Source organism: Coccinella septempunctata, chromosome 7, assembly GCF_907165205.1.
Source record: "Coccinella septempunctata chromosome 7, icCocSept1.1, whole genome shotgun sequence".
NCBI classification, from domain to species: domain Eukaryota; kingdom Metazoa; phylum Arthropoda; class Insecta; order Coleoptera; family Coccinellidae; genus Coccinella; species Coccinella septempunctata.
In genome coordinates this window covers 27,057,788-27,079,745 of record NC_058195.1, presented here as the reverse complement: position 1 = coordinate 27,079,745, position 21,958 = coordinate 27,057,788, and the positions used below count along the sequence as shown (strand labels likewise).

Below are 21,958 nucleotides of genomic sequence, written 5' to 3'. Positions count from 1 at the left end.
ATTAAGTTTATTCCACAGGCTTCTCAACTTGGCTACATGAGTGGAAACGTCATCTGCCGATGTCCAATTGAATGCAAAGAAATCTGCACATACCTTGAATAACTGATCCCTGGAGGTTGCTTCAAACTGCTGTTTTAATGCTTCCCATGCTTCACTTGCACTTACTTTGTCCATAATCTTTTGATATACTGCATCTGAGACTATACTAGTAATCATTGTTTTAGCGTAGCTATTTGCTTTTCGATAAATATCACAAGCAACTTTATCAGCTCTTTCTTCTTCTTTGGTTGCTTCAGTCTTCAACTCACCAGGCTTCTTCAACTTCTGATCAATACAATCTAACGCACCTTCATGATAATCTAGTAAATCACGAATTTTAAGCTTCCAAACCGGCCAATCTGCTTCACTCCTTAGCGGTTTTATATGTTTCGCAAATTCCATAATCTTCTCTACTAATTGAATGATTCTTCAGAATAGGAGAGACACACCATTCAAAGCGTCTGGGCCCAAAACCTATTGAAGTAGAATTAGTGATTCTTATAGGTACCCTTACGAAGGAAAAAGCGTGACTTTTCTCGAAATAACTTTATTGACAACACTTCTATTTTGTCTGACAGTCAAAACCTTTTTAACAATAATGTGACTGTAGCCTTCTAAATATATACCTAATTTTAATTAACACTTCACTTCACAATATGCAGCTGTCAAGATACCTCCAATGAACTTTGACAAATAAGAGTTTGGGGCATCAATACAAGAAATGATAGGTCTGACAGACAACGATGGTTTATGGATCTTAGGTAATGCATAAAATTTAGGTGCCACTTAATTATAAGTGGTCAACTTTCTTGCCATCACATCACTAATACTCTTTGATTTTTCTAACTTGCTAACAAATCTATTAATTTTTCCTTGAAAATTTTCAGTTGGATCAGAATCTAACAATTTGTAATTTCCACTATAATTTAGTAATTATAAGAAACACTGGTGTCTACAAAATGGCCAACATTAAATGGATTCAAATTGGTTTTTTCGTAAGCAATGCCTATAATTTTGTTTATCATTTCAATCACTAATGAATTCACTTCTTTTTTCGCAAATAAATATTATGCGTATTCGCGACTGAAATGAATTTTTTCAGTAAGGAATATGCAGAGCATCTTTTATGAACATTTAAGTGTATTGATTAATGATTAAAATGATGGAAAAAAAATATATGCATTGACTTTAAGTTCGTCAAGTTAGCAGCCTTTTTGTGAACACCTTGTATATCTTGTAAAGCGGAAGTGTTTCATTTAATAATGATAATGATAGGTATTTTGAAGTTTCTTCTTTCAATCGACATAAATTATTTACCGCTACCTACTAAGCTAGTGCTATTGTAAGTTTCCTATCTGAATCAAGAATATTCCGAAAACTATGACCTGAAAATTATAAGAAGTATACAAAGCATGTAGAATGTCTCCGAGAAAAGCTGCCTCACTTGGTACCTACAGTGTGTTTCACGTAAGCGGGTAGGTAACTGGATTTTGAAACATATACATTGGGCGGAATTGATGAGTGAAGCATCAATATACAGGGTGGGCTTTTTAAAACGAAACAGATGAGATAACGGGCGGAATAAATTTATTTCGAAAAAATGCTTGGACACGTCCTATTCAAAATTTAGGGGTTGGTGTTCTAACATTAAGAGTTGAAGCGATATAGTTGTGAATTTGACCTTAAAAGTGGTCCCTCTCGAAACAAAAATCGACGTGTCCGAGCATTTTTTCGAAATAAATTTATTCCGCCCGTTATCTCGTCTTTTTCGTTTTAAGAAGCCCACCCCTTATGATACAATTTTTTGCGGGCGATCTAAATATGCTAACGGAAAAACTATCGAATATTGACGAGGGAGTTTGAGGAAACAAACAGAACAGAACAAACAGAAAATCACCTGGACCGGACGGCATCCCCAACGAGCTTTTAAAATATGGAGGCCCCGAACTTGCAAAGAAACTATCGCAACTATTTAACAAAATCTTAAACAAAACGGAAACACCACACGAATGGCATAACAGCATCACCATACCTATATTTAAGAAAGGACTAAAAACCTGCCCACAAAACTATAGAGGAATAACTCTCTTAAATACAGTAATGAAACTTTTCACGAGTATTCTCAAGGACAAACTGGAAACACAAATTAAGAATGCTGAAGAACAACAGGGCTTCACAAAGGGACGGTCAATAACAGACGCAGTGTTCATAATAAAACAAATAAAAGAAAAGGCTACAGAATACAATATGCCAGCGTATATCTGCTTCATTGACCTAACAAAGGCGTTTGATAGGGTCCGGTTGGGAGACATTTTACACATATTAATGGAAAATAAGGCACCAGCAAACATAACGAAGATAATCCATAACCTAAATAACAATAACGTAACAAAGGTCAAGGTAGGAGATCAATTCACTGAAAATATCCCAACACCGGGAGGAATTAGACAGGGTGACAGTCAAGTCCCTTTTTGTTTAATCTCCTCATGGATAAAATTATAAACAAAGTAACATGTCTAAACCGCGGATACAGAATGGGCAACAAAAAAGTTAGTATGGTGTGCTACGCCGATGATGCAGCAATTATTGCCGAATCAGAAAACGACCTACAGAGACAATTATTCCAGTTCTTCCTAGTCGGCCGCCAACTCAATATGAATATCTCTATCAGCAAAACTAAATGTATGACAATCGCGAAGGATCCGCTCAGATGTAAGCTAGTGGTGGAGGACAATCCCATAGAACAGGTGATGCAATTCAGATATCTGGGCGTAGATATATCAAGTACCCACGACCCAGTTAAAGACCTAAGGAGCCAGATTAACAAAGCATCCGCACTATCAGGATGCCTACGAGATATAGTCTGGTCAAACCCGTACATGCGCAAGGATAGCAAAGTTAGAATCTACAAGACTTGTATCAGACCCATCATGACGTACGGCACGGAAGTCCGCGAGGACACTGTTAAGACGAAACACATGCTAAGGGTGGCTGAAATGAAAACACTGAGAACAATCGTGGGGAAAACAAAAAGAGACAGAGTAAGAAACACAGATATCAGAGAACAATGCGGGATACAAGATATCGTGAGATGGGGAAGACAACGTAAGAGGCAGTGGTACAACCATGTAAGACGGATGGACGAGAACAGGCTTCCGAGAATAGTCCTAGAAAACCCGCCCGGCTCAAGACCTCCCGGGAGACCACCTAAAAGATGGAAAGATAGTTGGCAATCTACCTCTCAGGAAGAGATGCAGAGGCAGCTTCAGAACTAACAGATCGACAGATCTCCAGGAAGTAGAAGAAGAAGAAGAACAAGAAGAGTTTGAGGAAAGAAATTGGATTGAGAATTAATTACATGATTTAGAGAAAATTACTGAGTATTTGCATTGCATTGGTTGCAATACTACCTATATAGAAAGAAAGAAAACAAAAATTGGGAAAATGCTTTCACTGTTCTCCGTGGAAAATTCCATCGGAAATATACTGTTGGCGTCACGTGAAAAAAAGTTGGATACAAGAGATAATTTATTGAAAAGAAGGACGTTTTTATTGTTCGTTACCCACTTTCCTCTGATGATAGCCGACCTTTCGAATGCACTGTTGCCATTTTTGGAGGTTATACGGTACCTGATGTTGTACTGCCTGGCTACGTCGAAAATTAAACTGTATATAGGTGCGACGCTAACGCCAACGGGAGACGGTCGAACTAAAAGATAAATTTACGGATATATACGGTCTTTGTGACGCAGTTTTTTTTTATATACAGGGTGTTCCTTAATTGAACGTACAAACGAAAAGGGGAGATTCCTTAAGTGAGTTTAAAAAAAAAGTCCCATAAACATGGGGTCGCAAACGTTTCGTTTTCGAGATACAGAGTATTGAAGTTCGAAGTTTTTTTCTCATAGTATCTACACTACATTAAAAATTAAATAGCCACAAATGCACGCACCTTCACTTTTTTAAAAAACAAACGTTCAATAATTTGATGTGTCAAAACTGGCACTGAATTCATTCACCACAGATTACAAACTGGCCTTCCTATCATAGTTACGAGAATTTCGAGAGAATCGTTCAAAATTTGTTTTCTCGAAATCGTTGGTAGATACGTAAACTACAAGAGACCGAAAAGTTTAGTATAAGAACAAAGCTTCTTTTTACATTTTTTCAAATTGACAGTTGCTCACCAAAAAAAAGTTCTGCAGAAGAACAGGTGGCAGTGTTCCAGAAAAAATATCACCCTGTAGATCTTCTATCGAAATTGCCATGTCACGTAGTGAGAACTCTAAAATGTAATATCTATGCCAAATTTCAGTTGAATATCTTGTGAAGTGTAGATACTACGAGAAAAAAACTTGAAAAAAATTCAAACTTCAACACTCTGTATCTCGAAAACGAAACGTTTGCGACCCCATGTTTATGGGACTTTTCTTTCTTAAACTCACTTAAGGAATCTCCCCTTTTCGTTTGTACGTTCAATTTAGGAACAGCCTGTATATGAACTTGTAGTTCGTTGTGACCTCCGTTAAGTTCATTGGGCGACCTCACCTCCGGGTGAAGGAGTTAGGTAATTGGAATAATTTTTGTTTAGATATGTAGGGGGGAAGGTAAATAGCAGAGGTACCTAAAGAGGGGAAAAGATTTTCATCGAAAAATTTTTCTTCAAACGAATCAGACCTTACTACCTCCGCATATATTTCTTATTAGTATTGCGCTCTCTCCTCCGGCAACGTTGCCAGATTTAAGGAGGACACAAGGTAAAGATGCTTGAATTCTACTCATATAATATAGAATACAGCTGCTCTTCCGATTCATTCACATATTGAAACCTGTAAATATTTTCAGAACGACAATAACGTCAAAACGTCATACGCTAATAACTAATTGATGAGGTTCGTGATCTGGTTCTAAATGGATTTGGACAGAAAATATTATCTTTTCTTCATGAATGTCAACAGTTTTGAAATAATATGTTTTCTGATGCTTTGTCCGATAGGGGAGTCTTATAACATGTTACCATATAGGTCCAAAAATGAAACATACATGGCAATGAATTTTTTCATATAAATTTAATTCCAAAGACAATTTTACCGAATTTGTTTTGGTATAAAATAGTAATCTGATTTTTGAATATTTTTGGGCACTACATATATTCACGACATTAGGAACTCCATTGAAATGATTTTCCCGAATAAATCAACGAAGATATACATTTATCTAACTTTCAGCTACTAGTGAAAGATATGAAAAATTTATGATTCTTTTCGACCTTGGACGAAATGGAATGCTTCAGAATCTTTCGTAAAAACCATGTGTGCATGATAGGCAAAATTCTTTAGTGATGCCCACGAGAGTCTTGTTTTCGAGTCTCGTCTCGTTGTCGAGACCTGATATTTCATATACGAGACGAGGCGAGACGTAACTTTTCTCGGTCTCGTCTAGAGTCTCGTACGAGAGTCTCGAAGTGGTCTCGTGATAAATTGTTTTTATCGAATATTTTATCAGAATGATGGAGAGCTGAAATTCTTCATTTTACTGCAACAAACTCCCCAAGACGAAAGCACTCCTATTGGTAAAAACTTTCAGCGTATGTTTATGTAAAATATGATATATTTCATAAAAATTACGTTCATTTGTGCGTTCACTCAGAAAAACTGATCGTAAAGTGTGCAGCTGGGGCCTGTTTTACAGCAAATTCCTTTGTCGGCCCTAAATAAATTGGTATAAGGTTTGTCTCTGATATAATATTAGGGTATGGGTTATGGCATGAATGGGTAGGACGTGGGACTATTCTTTACTTGTTGACAATTTCCTAGGTAGCGTTTGTTATTTTCATTATTTTGGACGAAACATTTTTAGTTAGCATTCAATGATAATATATGTACAGGGAGATTCATAATTATTAATAGGACCAAATGAACCTTGAAAAGCTATTACCCATTTATCACAATAGTTATGAATCACTCTGTACACGGAATTTTCAAAGACTCTGTTGCACTGATGTATTCAAATAGTTTTCTCAAATTTCCGCAATTCATACAAACAGTTCATAAACTGACCGAATTATGAATTAACTAGATGGAAAGATAATAATAGATATTTCGAATTTGGATTTTGATATTCTAAAATTTTTCTTTGATATCATAACATCAACTTCAGAATGAATCGAATGAAGCCGAAAATTTGAAAACACTCTTCAGGAAGCACTCAAGTCATTCAACAAATTTAAAAGAATTATCACTAGGTATTTGGTTCCTGATACTGGACAACAGACAGTTTTTGCTACATTCATGGATGAAAATCCATAATTGAACTTAGAACAGATTGTACGATTTTAACAAAATGAGTTTTGAACCACGACTAACTGAAGTTTACCTTCACCCACCTGAAGATGGTATTGTGATAGCATAACACGTATCTTGGTTTAAAACTCATTTTGTGATGATCTTATATAATAATAATAATTTATTCACTTTTTCTACAATCACACTTTTGACAACATTATTGATACAAGTGAATAATTAAATACTCGATAAGTAAAGAAATACTTGTTTCGAGATGATATAAACAACAATATTATGAACAAAACACTGCATTCCGGGAAACAGCTCTCATGAGAAGTTTCTTCAACTATAAGTCTGCACCTCCCTCCGTAATTCTTCGGCACATTCTACTGGGGGAATTTTGAATATACACGAGTAGATGTTTTCTGAATCGGTTGAAGTTGTTCAAATCCCTGATATATGCAGGGATGGAATTCATTACCATTGGTGCAACATAACAGAAGGATCTCTGTCCGAATGACTTAGACATAAAGGGCACAACATAATTTTCAGCCTGACGGGTGTTATAGTTATGTGGGGGCAAGTCAGCTTGGGATATAGAGGAGAAGAACCTGAAAGCAACCTTGAGAAAATACAGCTGTCTCACGTCAAGAATCCGGGTTTCAGCATACAACAGGTCGTAGGGGTAAAGATGGCCCTTCGAAGAGATCAGTCTTAAAAATCTCCTCTGCATTACCTCCACCGGATGAAGATGTGTCTCAACCAATGCACCCCATCCCAGGATACCATAACGTAGATGAGGTTCCACCAGAGCCACGTATAAGGTTCTCAGAAGATGAGATGGAAGTACTTCCTTAATACATCTGAACCTGTATAGAAGTGTTTGCAGCTTCCTGAAAATGTAACAACTGTGGAAATCCCATCTCAAATGACGGTCGATGTAGACGCCCAGATATTTCATTGCATCCACTGGCTGAATAGTACTGGGTTGGTCCTCATCAACAATTTCTAGGGTCTGAAAGGGAGGGGTGATAGATCTATCAGCCGTAAAAGTCATATATTTAGTCTTCTCCAGGTGCACCGTCAGTAGTCTCTCATTCATCCACCGTTTTATGACTTTGAAGCACTCTTGTGCTTTTTCACCGAGAGAAATCCAGCTCTCATCCTCGAGAAATATGGCTATGTCATCAGCGAAACCCACAATATCTCCGCAACCCCTCAGTGAGAACAATCCATTCAAGTACAAGACAAACAACAGGGGACCAAGAACACTGCCCTGAGGTACTCCATACTCAATATCTTTAGACTCACTGAGCACATCGTTCACCCTAACACTCTGATGCCTACCCGAAAGATAGCTCTGTAGGAGCTTAAGTGGTCCCCCCCTGAAGCCCATATCCTCCAATGTCTGTTGAAGCAAACGATGACTGACCGTGTCGAATGCCTTCGACAGATCTAAGAACATGCACAAACTAGCCTTATTTCTGTCCACGGCAGCGTTAATCTTTTTTGTTAGGCCCAATATTGCATCCTCAGTTGATGTTTTCTCTCTGAAACCAAATTGCTTGTCAGATAGCATCCCGTATCTGGTGACATATGATGATATTCTACGTTTGAGAAGCTTCTCGAAGGTCTGGGACAAATTGGTTACCAGTGAGATCGGCCTATAGTTGCCGACATCATTTTTATCACCCCCCTTGTGCAATGATATGATTATGGAATCTTTGAAGGCTGTCGGCCACAAACCATTTCTCAAGCACAAATTCAAAATGTGAGTCAGAGGCTTTGATATATAGTCAGACATACACTTTAGTGTCTCCGATCGAATCCCGTCTGGGCCAACGGACTTCTTCTCCTTCAGACACCTTATAAGGCCCTCAACCTCGACCTCATCAGTTGGCAGCAGAACAAAAGTATTGGAAACAGATCGACGGTCCGATTTATATTCTAAGGGTTGCCTGATATTTTGAGCGAGATTTCTTCCCAAATCAGTAAACCTCTTTACGATCTCATCAGCAATATCATCTTTCTCAGTCAAAATTTCACCTGCCTCATTCTTCAACGAAGTGACCCTTTCTCTGCTTTCGTTCGAGTTCAAGTTCTATATTCAAGAAGTTGCGCAGTTCAACAGTTATAGTGACTGGGCAGGGTTGAATGGCTGAGATCACTGAATATTAGATGTATACCTAATGTTCGAACAGAGTTAACATCAGATAGAATTGTCGAGTATGAACGACGAAAAGTATTTCAGTGATTTGTTTTTATCAAAAAATATAGGTATATTCAACGGAATGTTTATTATAACTAACAAAATATATTTTTTCTTAAAAGATAGAAATGGCACACGAAGGTAAAATGAAAAATTGGTAACAAAATATTCAAATGATTATTTCTTTCTCATAAGATGCTGAAGTTTCGACTTCACAACTTTCACGTTTCTTCTCATTTTCGTTTTTTCCAACATCTGTTGAATTGTGGCTCCTGAAGGATAAGTTCCCTCCTTTATATGATTTCCGAACTCCCCCCATACTAGCTGGATTTCCTCATCAGTCCATCCTGAAATATAATATACTAGCTGACCCGGCAAACATAGTTTTGCCATTTAAATTATTTCTAGGATAGATAATAATAACTAACTCATCGTGATTTCTCGATTGGTCGTAAGAAAAAGGAATGCCTTTTTTTCTGTTCTGTACAATTTTTTTTTTGGAAATATTTTGTTATATAAACCTTGCCCTAACAATAATAAACACAACAAAAAAAGAATTGTCCAATTTGGTGCGATCGTTTGAACAATAAAGCATTTTGAAGTAAACCATAGATCCTCTTATTAATATAGATGGACAATGTATCCTCAAGAAAATGAATTTCTATTTTTCGAAAATTGCTTCACCTTTTTTCATTATTTTTTCCCTCTTGGACGTGTCTTCAGTTATCTTATTCGAATGACCTTCTGAAAAATTGTCATTAGATTTCATTCTCCTTCAAAATATGGAATATTATGTTCTCACCCTCTTCTAAAATTGTGTCCTCGGAGGCGAGGCTTTTCTCTTCTGTTTACAGTTATCAGCTGAAAGAGAAAAATGAAAAATTGTTTAAATGTAAAGAAACATTTAAATTTACCATCCAAAAGATCATCCGAATTCATTGTAAAACCAAGATCTGTGAAAAAAAAAGAACATCAATTTTGATCAATGAACAGTGTAAACTCATAATTCAGATCTTCTTCATCGTTTTCTTCAACTAACGTGGAAACAACATCGGCGTTTATTTCTGAAAGGAATTTTCCTTTGAATTCGGCAGGTAGTGATCCTCGATCCATCATCATTAGTATTTTGGATACTTTTGCCGTTTGATAAATATCCACTGGAAGCCTGTAGAGATAATTTATTTTATATATTTTCATCATACCTGTATTAAACCAAGGTGGAATATAAGCAATGGTTTTGAAACTAATTTAAAATCATTAATTATGAATGGACTGTCAAATGAGTAAATAAACAAAATTTTCTTAATATATGACATCAAGACGTTACATCAGACATATCGGAATAAAGGGACCTAATCCTTATTTTTATTTCGAGCGTTGTTGTTGAATTCCTGATGAAGATTTAATGAAAAATATCATAATACACGTGTATAAGTGCCCTTAGAACGTTAGCAAAATGTTTTTTTTACGTGATTTAAGGAGTCACTTATACAAGTCTTGAATAATACTAAAATAATAATACTAGATCAGCCACTGATTATTAAAATCATCGTGTTTATTCAAATCACTTTTGTGATACAATGAAACAGGCCAAAAATCAGTTCGAGAGAGGGCTGGCTTCTGCTGGGAACAAGAAGAAATTTTTCAAGTATCTGAAAATGATGTGCGGAGCAGTTAGTTTTCCGACTATTCGAGATTTGTCCAACAAAAAGTGTGAGGATTCGCTTGAGACGGCCAATGTTTTGGCTGAGGTATTCTTTTCCGCATTCGTTGAGGAACCTGATAGATCCCTTCCCGAAGTTAAGTTTCCTCGAGTATCTGAAGAAATTTACCACATCGAGATCCGTGAGGAGGTTGTCAGACGGTACTTACTACAGCTCAAGGATACTGCTCCTGACTTCCAGACTCCTCCGATGTTGCGTCCAGTCTCTTGCTTTGCCGCTATCTAAAATTTTTTCAAGTTCCCTTAAATATTCCGTTTTCCCTCATGACTGGCTATCTGCATCCGTAACCCCGGTTTTCAAAAAAGGGGACAAACTATCACCACACAATTACAGATCTATAAGTATTTTATCAGCAGCTTCGGAAGACCTGGAGAGAATCGTGTCAGATCATGTTACCCAGTTCGCTCTGTCTAATGGTGTTATTCCAACGGAACAGCACGGATTTTTACCAGGTCGTTCTACGGTGACCAACCTCCTTTTATGCGTTAATGAGTGGACTAAAGCGGTGAACACATATGAGCGGCCGCGGCCACGATCACGATCGTGAGACATCGCGACTGAACCCCGCTCTATCGCTGAACAGATCGTGATATTGCGTGCGGAATATGACATTTGCATGGGACGCTTCTCGATCGTGATCGTGATCGTGGCCGCGGCCGCTCATATGTGTTCACCGCCTAAAGCTTGGGACCGGGGTGTGCCCGTGGATGTGCTTTATCTGGATTTCTCAAGAGCATTTGATAAGGTCCCCCACCGGTGGCTCCTTGCTAAGCTTTACCACCTTGGAATCAGGGGGAGTGTTCTGTCTTGGATTGATTGTGTTATGTCTTGGATGAGATCCTACCAATAAAATTCAGTCTGATAATAATGAATTAATCAGTAAGTTACATAATGATGGTTTTTTGAGTGACCTGGAAGCGAGATGTATAAAACAACACAATGGGCAAAAATCGAATTTAAAATTATCTATGGAAACCCTTTTCCATTAGTTATCCAACACGTAAAAGATTCGCTTCAAAATTAAGACATTTCAGAAATATACCCTTCGAAACTTATTAAATATTCGAATATGTAAAAGCTTGTGACGTAGAATGCCTTTACTGAGGTCTAGTAATTTTTGTTAATTAGACAACAGTGGAACTGATTAAGAAGATATAGAATTCTATATCCACACATTACAAAACATTTTTTCTGTAATCTGTGTCTATATATACGATGGCATTTTGTGTCATTGTTTGATATTTCTACACTGAGAAAAATCTCGAGGTTACAATGTGAAATTACCCATATATCAGCTGTACAGGTTACAGTTACATAGTTGGAATATTTTTTTCACAACTAATATCTGGATGTTTCTACAAGGATGTTGCGAAATTTCAAGAAAAATGTGAAACTGCCATGTAAATTTCCAGCAGACATGAAATTTCCAGAAAAAATGTGTTAATACTCTGTGATATCACAAGGGTTGTAATATTCACCTGAAGAATTACAATTGCAATACAATATTACAATAAATCTGTGAATTTCAACATGAAAAGGTAATTTCACAACATTATTGTGATTCAATTTTTTTTTCATCACAATGATTTTGTGAATTTTTACATGAAAATGTGATTTCACAACATTATTGTGATTAATTTTTTTTAAATCACAATGATTTTGTGAATTTTTACATGAAAATGTGAATTCACAACATTATTGTGATTGAAGATGTTTTCCTTGTGAATTTGCGAAGAGAAAGAGGTGGTGTTGTACAATTACAATGCAAAATTCCTTTTATTTTAAAATTCCAATATAAATGTGCTTTTACAATGTATTATTAAGGTGGTTGTGAAATTCCCACAAAATAATGTTATTATAAAACATAATATTGCGGTAACACTGTTTTATTTCTGATATCAGTGTTATTCTACAAAGATATTGTGATTTCGAATAGCCCTCCGTTAATTCATAACAATGTAAAAAGTTATACAAGGTGCTTTCCTTATGATATACAGGGTGTTCCTAAATTGAACGTACAAACGAGAAGGGGAGATTCCTTAAGTGAGTTTAAGAAAAAAAGTCCCATAAACATGGGGTCGCAAAAGTTTCGTTTTCGAGATACAGAGTGTTGAAGTTTGAATTTTTTTCAAGTTTTTTTCTCATAGTATCTACACTTCACAAGATATTCAACTGAAATTTGGCACAGATATTACATTTCAGAGTTCTCACCCCGTGACATGGCAATTTCGATAGAAGATCTACAGGGTGATATTTTTTCTGGAACACTGTCACCTGTTCTTCTGCAGGACTTTTTTGAGGTGAGTAACTGTTAATTTGAAAAAATGTAAAAAGAAGCTTTGTTCTTATATCAAACTTTTCGGTCTCTTGTAGTTTTGTCGTATCTTAGTTACGAGAATTTCGAGAGAATCGTTCAAAATTTTTTTTCTCGAAATCGTTGGTAGATACGACAAAACTACAAGTGACCGAAAAGTTTAGTAAAAGAATGCTTCTTTTTACATTTTTTCAAATTAACAGTTGCTCACCAAAAAAAGTTCTGCTGAAGAGCAGGTGGCAGTGTTCCAGAAAAAATATCACCCTGTAGATCTTCTATCGAATTGCCATGTCACGTGGTGAGAACTCTAAAATGTAATATCTATGCCAAATTCAGTTGAATATCTTGTGAAGTGTAGATACTAGATACTATGAGAAAAAAACCTGAAAAAAATTCAAACTTCAACACTCTTTATCTTGAAAACGAAACGTTTGCGACCCCATGTTTATGGGACTTTTTTTTCTTAAACTCACTTAGGGAATCTACCCTTTTCGTTTGTACGTTTAATTTAGGAACACCCTGTATACCCCGTTTTCGAAGCATAAAAGGGATAGAAGTTGTTCAAGGTAATTTTTCAGCAATATAGTGTGGTTATTTGTGTGTCATCTTTGAAATAACGGATTCTGGTCAAATGTATCTTATTATTTTTTGGTGCTGAATCAAATTACCTATGTTTTTGGAAAAAAATACGCAATATTCGCGATTGAATTTCATTCTTTGAATATCGATTTATTCACAATTTCCTCCAAAAATTAAACAAAACTTTTTATTCACATGTCTACTCCTAAAAAGAAATCTCGCGCGAAATGGTTGAAATTTATCATGATCAGTATATTTTCCATACATAAAAGACAAATATGAAAATAGAATCAAAAAATATTCATTGGTTTTCATATGAGCATGAGCGTTCCGAAGATTCCGCTTGAACACGTTATAATCCTACGAAGGCCAGAATTGTGCTGTTTGACAGAGTCTCATCTGATGCTGATTTCCTCATAGGGTGTGAAAGATATTTATATTGTTAGCCCCACAATTACCAGAAGCTAATCCCGTGGCAGCTCCATACAGGATCTTTCGGTTGAAGATCGATGAAAGAACCACGAAGTTTTTGTTTAATGGAAAAAAAACATATTAAAAGTCAAATATGGCAAAATATAGTTGGAAATATGTGAATGTTATAACTTTTCTGTGGAAGCTTAGGAGTGTTACTCCAGAGGGTTTTTTTGTTGTTCCTTCCCCTCCCCGTTGTTGGACTGCCTTATTATATTGGTCTTTCTCATATAGGGCCTGTTCCGATATTGCTGTTAGTACTGGCCCGCAATCGAATAACAATAGAACTCGAACGACTGGGCCAATAGGCATCGTCTCTGAAATACTGACAGTACTGTTCAGGAATATCGGAACAGACGGCTTGTAGAGTAACCTCATTGCCTTTGTCCAGTTGCATAATGCATTGCTTGCGCCATATTCATGTTAGTGGAGAAGGCTAGTTTTGTGAATCCAGAGTTGTCTGCTGGTTATCCCTTATGATGATATTGATATGCACCCTTGCGAGGTGCATTTCAAGACACTCTTAATGACAAGTGTAGAGAGTTATTGGTCTGCCTGTAAGCTAGAGGTATCATATCCGCAGGGGCATGGGGATCCTTAGTTTCAGATCACACACCCCAATTCTTGTACTTCTTTCTGATTTCGATTCAATACGATAAGATCCAAATGGATACAGTCGACAATGACGTTTTTTGTAGGAATCTTTTTCTTGACTTATCTGATACATGAATACTATAGAATACCATGCATGTCTGAAGGTAAAAATAAAATTTATAATATTCTCTTTTTTGTATAATTCATCTAGAGATTATAGGTTCCTGCGTTCCCCTAAACCATGATCCATGATCAAAAAACGAATTTTTGTCACTTGGTCAAAAAATATTTTGAGTACCTCTACTGCTGAAAGAACTCGCAGGTGTTGGGGGTATTCAATGAAGTTTTTACCATCCTCATCAAAATAAATACGAACTAGGAGTAAATTTTGGAGTAGAAGGAATAAGCACATATTTAATGAAGAAATTGTCTTCACTGACTGATTATCAGATAAAATACTTATGTTGTCGTGGAATAATTGATGATGGCAAATTTGAAGGATGGTTTATTGGGCTATTTACACACTTTGATTTATAAAATCTAACGTTTCGGCTAGCATTCGCCAGAAAATAGCAAGTGTTTCCCAGAAGACTGCAGGCGGATGCTATAGCCGAAACATTGAATTTTATAAACCAAAATGATGGTAAAAGACCATAGTATTATTCTATAAAATATATATTTTGCAAATGTGTTAAAGATGCGAGTTTATACTAATTCATAGCTCGAAAGTAAAACTACAATAAGATTGTGACTATACAGTCATTTTCCACCTATGCAGTACGTGACGTCACTCGGCTGGATTCGAATTCACAGCTTCAATGGAATTTCATAATGCAGTTGTAAAATTACAACTTTTAGCTGTTTCTAGTTGCATTCCGTGACCAATCAAAACCTTTCCCGCTTGATACGTGTATCTCACAGAGAGGCTCATCTGGCTAGCAACAACTGGCACCTGCTTGTGGTCCAATCCCATATCCTATCTACTCACCAACTTACCCCATACCCCAATTTATTCTGGAAAGATCTGCTGTGATACCAAGAACTCTGAAGTGCGAAGTGTAACGCATAGTTATAGTATTTAGTTCTTACAAGTTACAAGTATTCTTCCATCCAAGTTCTTTGAAGGTGTGAAGTGTGTGGCAAAAGCATTACATATATACCGGTAAGTAGATATTTTGAAAGCGATGTTTATTTGTTCGATTTGTGGTTTTCGTTTGGCAGATATAAAAAAAATTGAACACCATACTTACTACCATAGGAACAATCCCTCAGCACTATTTGAATGTTTGAGAGTTAATTGCAATTATAAAACAAAAAATTATCAGAGCTATAAAGCTCATATATTCAGACGTCATGAAATAATAGACAAAAAATCCCACAAAGAATTATTTTTTGAATGCTCTGTAAAAGATTGTCCAATATCACTTGTAAATTTCGATTCTATTAAAAACCATTTGTACGGCCATCTGAAAAAAGGAGAGTATGTTAAATGTCCATTTATCAACTGCTTTCCGGATATAGTGTATAAAAAAGTGGCTAATTTGAGTAACCATTTGCTCAGGAGACATAGCAATGATTCTTATCCAAATTCTGATATTCATGAAACTCAAATATCTACGCCAAACGATTTTCATGAATCGAATGAAATTCCAGAAGAACACTTCGAGGAAAACTTTTTAGAACTCAATGCTAGACTACTGAGTTCATTATATTTAACTCTTGAAGCAAAATACTTAGTAACGAATAAAGCTCTACAATTTTTTATCGACGGAATTATGGATGTTAACGATTTGAATAAAAAATTTTTGAGGGCTCAAATTTCAGAACCGAGGTCAGAACAAGGAGCGAGTTCAAATACATTTCCCGATTTTTTTGATAATACTCTGCTTGATGTAGCGCAAAATTCAAATGATGGAATTTTGAGGAGCAAATACTTACGGCATAAATATTATAAAAATACATTCAAATACGTCGAACCTTTGAAGGTCCCCTTCAATGATAGCGACTACTTTTACTACATCCCCATATTGAAAACATTGCGGGTTCTTTTGGAAAATGTGAAATTCAATGAGCAATTCCACAAGGAAAGAAAAAGAAGTGACAACTCATTCTCGGATTTCAGCGACGGTTTGTGCTTTAAAAATAATGAATTTTTTTTTTGATGATTGTGTCATTCAACTAATTTTATATCAGGATTCTTTTGAAATATGCAATCCACTGGGATCTCCTCGAACGAAGCATAAAATAATAGGAGTGTATATGATGGTGGGCAATATACCTACATGGCATAGATCTCGCGTAGAACAAATACAGCTTGTATCACTTTTTTACGAAAAGCATGTGAAAAAAATTGGTTTCAACAAAGCACTTGCTCTTTTGATTGATGATTTGAAAAAATTGGAGACTGAAGGTATTACAGTGAATGGAAAACATTACAAGGGTACGGTGTTCGTTGTTGCAGGAGATAATTTAGGAAGTCATGAAGTTGGGGGTTTCAATGAAAATTTCAATCTGAAAGGATATTTTTGTAGATATTGTTATATGAATAAAGTTGAAAAAGGAATAGATATATTGAAAAACTGTAGATTCCGTGATGAGGAATCACACGATTTCGATATTAATATGGTCAATGCATCAGGAGAACCACACAGGGGTGTGAAAAAAATTTCCATTCTAAACGAATTAAATCACTTTCACATTTGTAAACCGGGACTACCGCCATGTATAGCTCACGATCTTTTCGAAGGAATTGTCCAGCGTGATGTTATGCTTATTCTAAATAGGATTGTTTCTGAAAAATCAGTCACTTTTGAATACTTGAATTCACAATTGAAAACAATCAAGTTCGATTTCCAGAAAAAAATTCACTTACCGCTATTAAAAAATAAAGATAAACTACCGGGTACTGCTTCTCAGAATATGTGGTTAGTGATCATTTTACCATTCGCTTTATCAGATAAAATGGATAAAATTTGCTCTAAAGTTTGGAAACTTTTTCTCACACTGCGAAAGATCGTGAATATTCTACTCGGCTTCAAGATTTCCTATTATCAAATTGCAATTTTGCGTATGCTTATATTTGAGTATATCGAAAACCGTCAAGAAATTTTTCCAAATGAAAACATGAAACCAAAGCACCATTATTTAACCCATTTTCCGTATTTAATTCGACAATTTGGCCCCTTGAGATATCTCTGGACTTTGAGGTTCGAACATAAACATCAATTTTTCAAAGAAGTAGTCAGACATACCTTGAACTACAGAAATATCCTATTTTCTTTATCGGAAAAACATCAGCTTCTTCAAGCTTTGAATATATCACAGAATAACTTATTCAATGATGTTATTTCTGTGAAAGATGAGGAATTATTCTTTGATTCAGATGATTATCCAGCTTATGTTGGCATTCTTTTGAAGAAACGATTCGGTGATGAAAACTGTTCCGTATCTAATTCAGTTGTATACAAATCAATACACTATGAAAAAGGCATGAATATATGTTATGGGAACAACAATTTTGGTGAATATTTAGTTTGTGAAATTTTGTATATAATAGTTCCTGAAAAAAACGAAAATATATTTTTCCTAGGCAGAAAAAAAACCTTATATTGCGATGAAGAATGCGGATTATACTTCGAAATGAAGCAATATTATTTGAAAGATGATAACATCGCATTTGTTGATGTTAGCGATTTAACTTGCCCTGAAACTTTATTGCAACGAACTATTGGCAATACTGTTCAATATTACTTCAAATCAGCTCCATTCGAATATTTCTAATCGAATAATTGACATTCGAATAAGAAAAGTACTACGTACACAAAACTATAAATTCGCTTCTATTTTTTTTTTTATTTTCACCTCTCTTCTTCTAACTTAACTCATCCCCTTATTTTGCTAATGGAAAATCGACTCTTCATTTGATCTTGTACATAAAATAGAATCAGTTTCAAAAATCACGATAATGAAATACACTGACACTTTTGCGTGTTTTCGGAAAAATATATTGAGCTTTTCCAAACATTTTTTTCTGAGGCATCACCTCAATGATACTGATTTCGAGACGGATAATGTTTTGTTTCATAATACACAACAATTTGTTTGATGGGGAATATTTTGCTGAATAAATTCCTTCAATTTTATTATTATTTTTTCGGATGATATGATGCGACCATATTCTGTATGGTGCAATTTTCTCTGCCTTCTTGAGTGTCACTGAGGTGAGGACCGACATAGTGAAAATGGCACTTAAACTTCTTTTAAAAAAAAATCATAAAATTAAATTCCTTTAGGAAAATCGATGAATCCCAATATGAATAATTTTCCTTTCATTAAAACTGCATTATTTATTATTCATTTGGGATCAATGAATTAGATAATATAGTTAATAAAATCATTGTGCATATCTCGTTCAATTTTCAAGCTATCATAAGTGAAAGGGAAAATCAATAATCTTTCATTTCAATTTTTTATGTATTGTAAAATGTTTTCATATTCATTATGTACATGAATATTCAATTGATTAGATGATATTTCTTATTAAAAAAATCTCACTTGTTGAAAGGTTAGGAACTTCTAATTTTAAAAATCAAAGATGGCAAACAACAACATTTTCAAAGTTTGGACGGTCGATCGAATACATAAGACGATGGTTCTCATACACGAAAAGGATGGTGTATTGGAAAAGTTGATCACAAAAGGTATGAAAAAAAAATTATATGTATATATATATATATATATATATATATATATATATATTATCTTCAATTAATCAAGGCTCTAAAACAAAATTATTCTGCAGCTTCTCAAAAACTCCACATTGAGGGAGATCAACTGGTCCTCGAGTCTGATGGTACCCCTTTGGATGAAGATGAAATTGTCATCCATCTCAGCAAGGAAACATTCATATTGTTACAAAAGGGCGAAAAATGGGTATCTCAATATAATGTGTTACAATCAGATAGCTCATGTGTCAGTACAAGCTCTAAGGCTAGTTCTTCGGATTTTTTCATCCCTATAAGTGATGATACCCTCATAGCAAATTTGGAAAACGAAGATCTCCTCGGCAACGCAATGGTGACTGAGACCAATATGGAAGAAGTATGGTCGAATTTCAAAATTCCTTGGCATAAGCTTCCGCTGGACGTCATTAAACACTGTCAAGACGGAAAACGTGAGAAACAATACATCACTCAAATCATTCACACCATTGTTCATGAAATGCGACAAATAAAAACAAGAATACCTATGAAAGCATACAAATATGCAGCAAAACAATTAGTTGAGAAATATCCCCAAACATTCAAAGATATTGATAGTGATGGCGTTGTCATAGGGGATGGTACCCACTCCGCCATCTCAAAAATGTCTGACAGAAATCATTACCTTAACAGACCTCATAAGAGGAGCAGGCAGTCTCATGGTGTGATCAACCCCAGTTTAAGAAAAAAACAGATAAATTCAGTTGCAGGCTGTTCCAATTGGGCCCCCCCTGTCGGAGGAATCGAAGGAGGAATCGAAGAGAGCAAAAAAGATAAATTAAATTCATTGAATGTAGAAAACGAGGAATTCTACAACCTCTTGGAAGAAAATTATTCAGCAATAAGACAATTTGTGAATAATATCGAATCTCCCCCAACGGTGAATGATGTCAAAAGTAATTGGCCCGTTCTTTTCAGAAAAAGTGCCGTACTATGGCATTTTAAAAAACTCACAGGAGTCGATTTGATCCTTGTGAAGGACAAAATGGAATCTATGGCAGAAAAAATTGTGGACTATGCTGTATCGAAAAAAATTTTAAGTGCTGCTAATCCAGGCAAATCTATAGAAGAAATGTTGACGTTTTATGCTAAGCATTTTAAGGAGGACTTGAGTTTGATTTCTCTCAAAATTCAGGTATGTTTATTCATAATGTTGCATTTATGGAGATATGTAATGAACTGATCGTTTTCATTATTCGAAATATATATCGTTCCCAAAAGTAACAAATCCAATGTCTATATCGGCACAAAGTTCCTTGCGCCTTGCGCCGATATAGACATTGGAATTGTTTTTATTACTTCAATTATTTCCTGCTATACTGATGTGTGGAAGAGTTTTTCACATAAGAAGAAGCCAAGTAAAAATTGGAGCGATTGTTAAATTCTCCTTTATTTCATCACAACGAATGCGACAAAATTAATATTTATTATTTTTATAACCTTCCAGGATTCAGACAGGGAGGTATCATCGGCGATGATTGGTATCATGGAGCCATGCGTGGTAGAATATGGTAAGAGTATTTCCATATTTCTAGTTCATTCCAATTTTTGAGGATTTCTTCTTTAATTCTTCCGTATCGAAATATTGCTCGTTGCAATCCTACTTATTTCGTTTTTTTCCAGATAACGACCACCGATACGAGGTCTTCATGGAGAAGCAATATGTGTTCACGACCCATGAATTCAGGGAGGCATTCATTTTCATGTTTGCCCTATATTTCATATTCAATTTAGAATATCCAAAAAAAATTGGTGCAACTCTGGAAATGTTCCAAAGGATGCACTGTAAGATTCACCCAGATTCTGGGAGCAAGTCGAGCAGTACGAAGAAAAAAGTTTTAGGCCTCATGAACAGATTGAAACAAGTTGTTTGATTTTTCTGCAATACTTTGAACACATTTTGATTTTTTTTTATATTTTGAGAGAAAAATATTTTTCATTTTAGAAAATGTTTTATATAGAGAGGAATATATTTTATTTTGTGGTTGTTTATTTTGTTTAAAGTTATGCTTCATATTGTTTTTATATATAGAAAATTATAGTCATTTTATGCTCTGTTTGTTTTTTTTTCATCACATAAAATGTTTCATTTTTTTTCATATTGATTAATATATTTTATCTTGTGATTGTCGTTTTAAATTCAACATTATGTTTCATTTTTTCCCCATATTATATTAATTTCATGTTGTTGCTGTTGTTTTTTATCTGATAAAATGTTACATATTTTTTTTTATACTGATGAATATATTTTATTTTGTGATTGTTGTTTTTCATCCAATATTCTATTTCATATTTTTTCTCCATTTGGAAGACTTAATGTAAGGTTGTGATTGTGCCAATTTAGATAAATTTCCGTGTTTTGTATTTTTATTTTCTCATATTTTATATATTTTCGTGAAAAATCTTTTGTTGCGTGTATGATGAAAAGTTGAGAAATTCGAATAAAATGTTTGAACTGCATTAAAGTACATTTTCTTCAATGCCTCGATTTTTATTATTATTATAGCATTCGGAAAACTATTTTGTTGAATTCCTAACAATTTTAAATTATGCTTTTATTATTCATTGCCCTAAAGCAATTTCCTAACACTTAGTGATATTATATTATCATGAAATAAATTGAATTAATAGATTGAATGGTTAATGGCATTTCAAGGATTTCTTGAAATTACAGAAGTAATTTCCAGAAATCCTTGCCATTAACCAACCATTCAATCTATTAATTTAATTTATTTCATACGAATGCATGGTATTTCTACAATGAATTCTTGAATTCACAATTTAGTTCTGCAAAACAACTTTTTTTATCAACAGATTTGAAGCAATCATCCATTTTCATGGTTATTTCACGAAGTGATTTTAAAGGGGTGCAAAGTATATTTTTACATCGAATTCTGGAATTTTAACAAATCCTTCAAATTCACAAATGAGTTCTGTAAAACTACTTTGGTAATTAACAAAATAAAGGCAATTATCCAGAAATT

The 21,958-nt window shown here is 35.0% G+C and overlaps 2 protein-coding genes across 2 annotated transcripts; both read left to right on the top strand.

Annotated features, from left to right (window-relative positions):
• Positions 1-2,573: 2,573 nt before the first annotated feature.
• On the top strand, positions 2,574-3,314 carry LOC123317680. Its single transcript, XM_044904289.1, has one exon. The coding sequence runs from the start codon at positions 2,574-2,576 to the stop codon at positions 3,312-3,314; it is 741 nt and encodes a 246-aa protein (XP_044760224.1).
• Positions 3,315-18,808: 15,494 nt separating this feature from the next.
• Positions 18,809-20,848, top strand: LOC123317679. The gene is made up of 4 exons (XM_044904288.1): positions 18,809-18,914; positions 19,016-20,109; positions 20,422-20,485; positions 20,598-20,848. The coding sequence occupies exons 1-4, from the start codon at positions 18,809-18,811 to the stop codon at positions 20,846-20,848; spliced, it is 1,515 nt and encodes a 504-aa protein (XP_044760223.1).
• Positions 20,849-21,958: the final 1,110 nt, after the last annotated feature.

Bases quoted from the DNA above. Each gene is read 5' to 3' on its own strand.
- LOC123317680 (XM_044904289.1), top strand. From the start codon at position 2,574: ATGGGCAACAAAAAAGTTAGTATGGTGTGCTACGCCGATGATGCAGCA.
- LOC123317679 (XM_044904288.1), top strand. From the start codon at position 18,809: ATGGCAAACAACAACATTTTCAAAGTTTGGACGGTCGATCGAATACAT. The intron at 18,915-19,015 runs GTATGAAAAAAA...ATTATTCTGCAG, and splicing joins GGAAAAGTTGATCACAAAAG to CTTCTCAAAAACTCCACATT. The intron at 20,486-20,597 runs GTAAGAGTATTT...GTTTTTTTCCAG, and splicing joins GCCATGCGTGGTAGAATATG to ATAACGACCACCGATACGAG.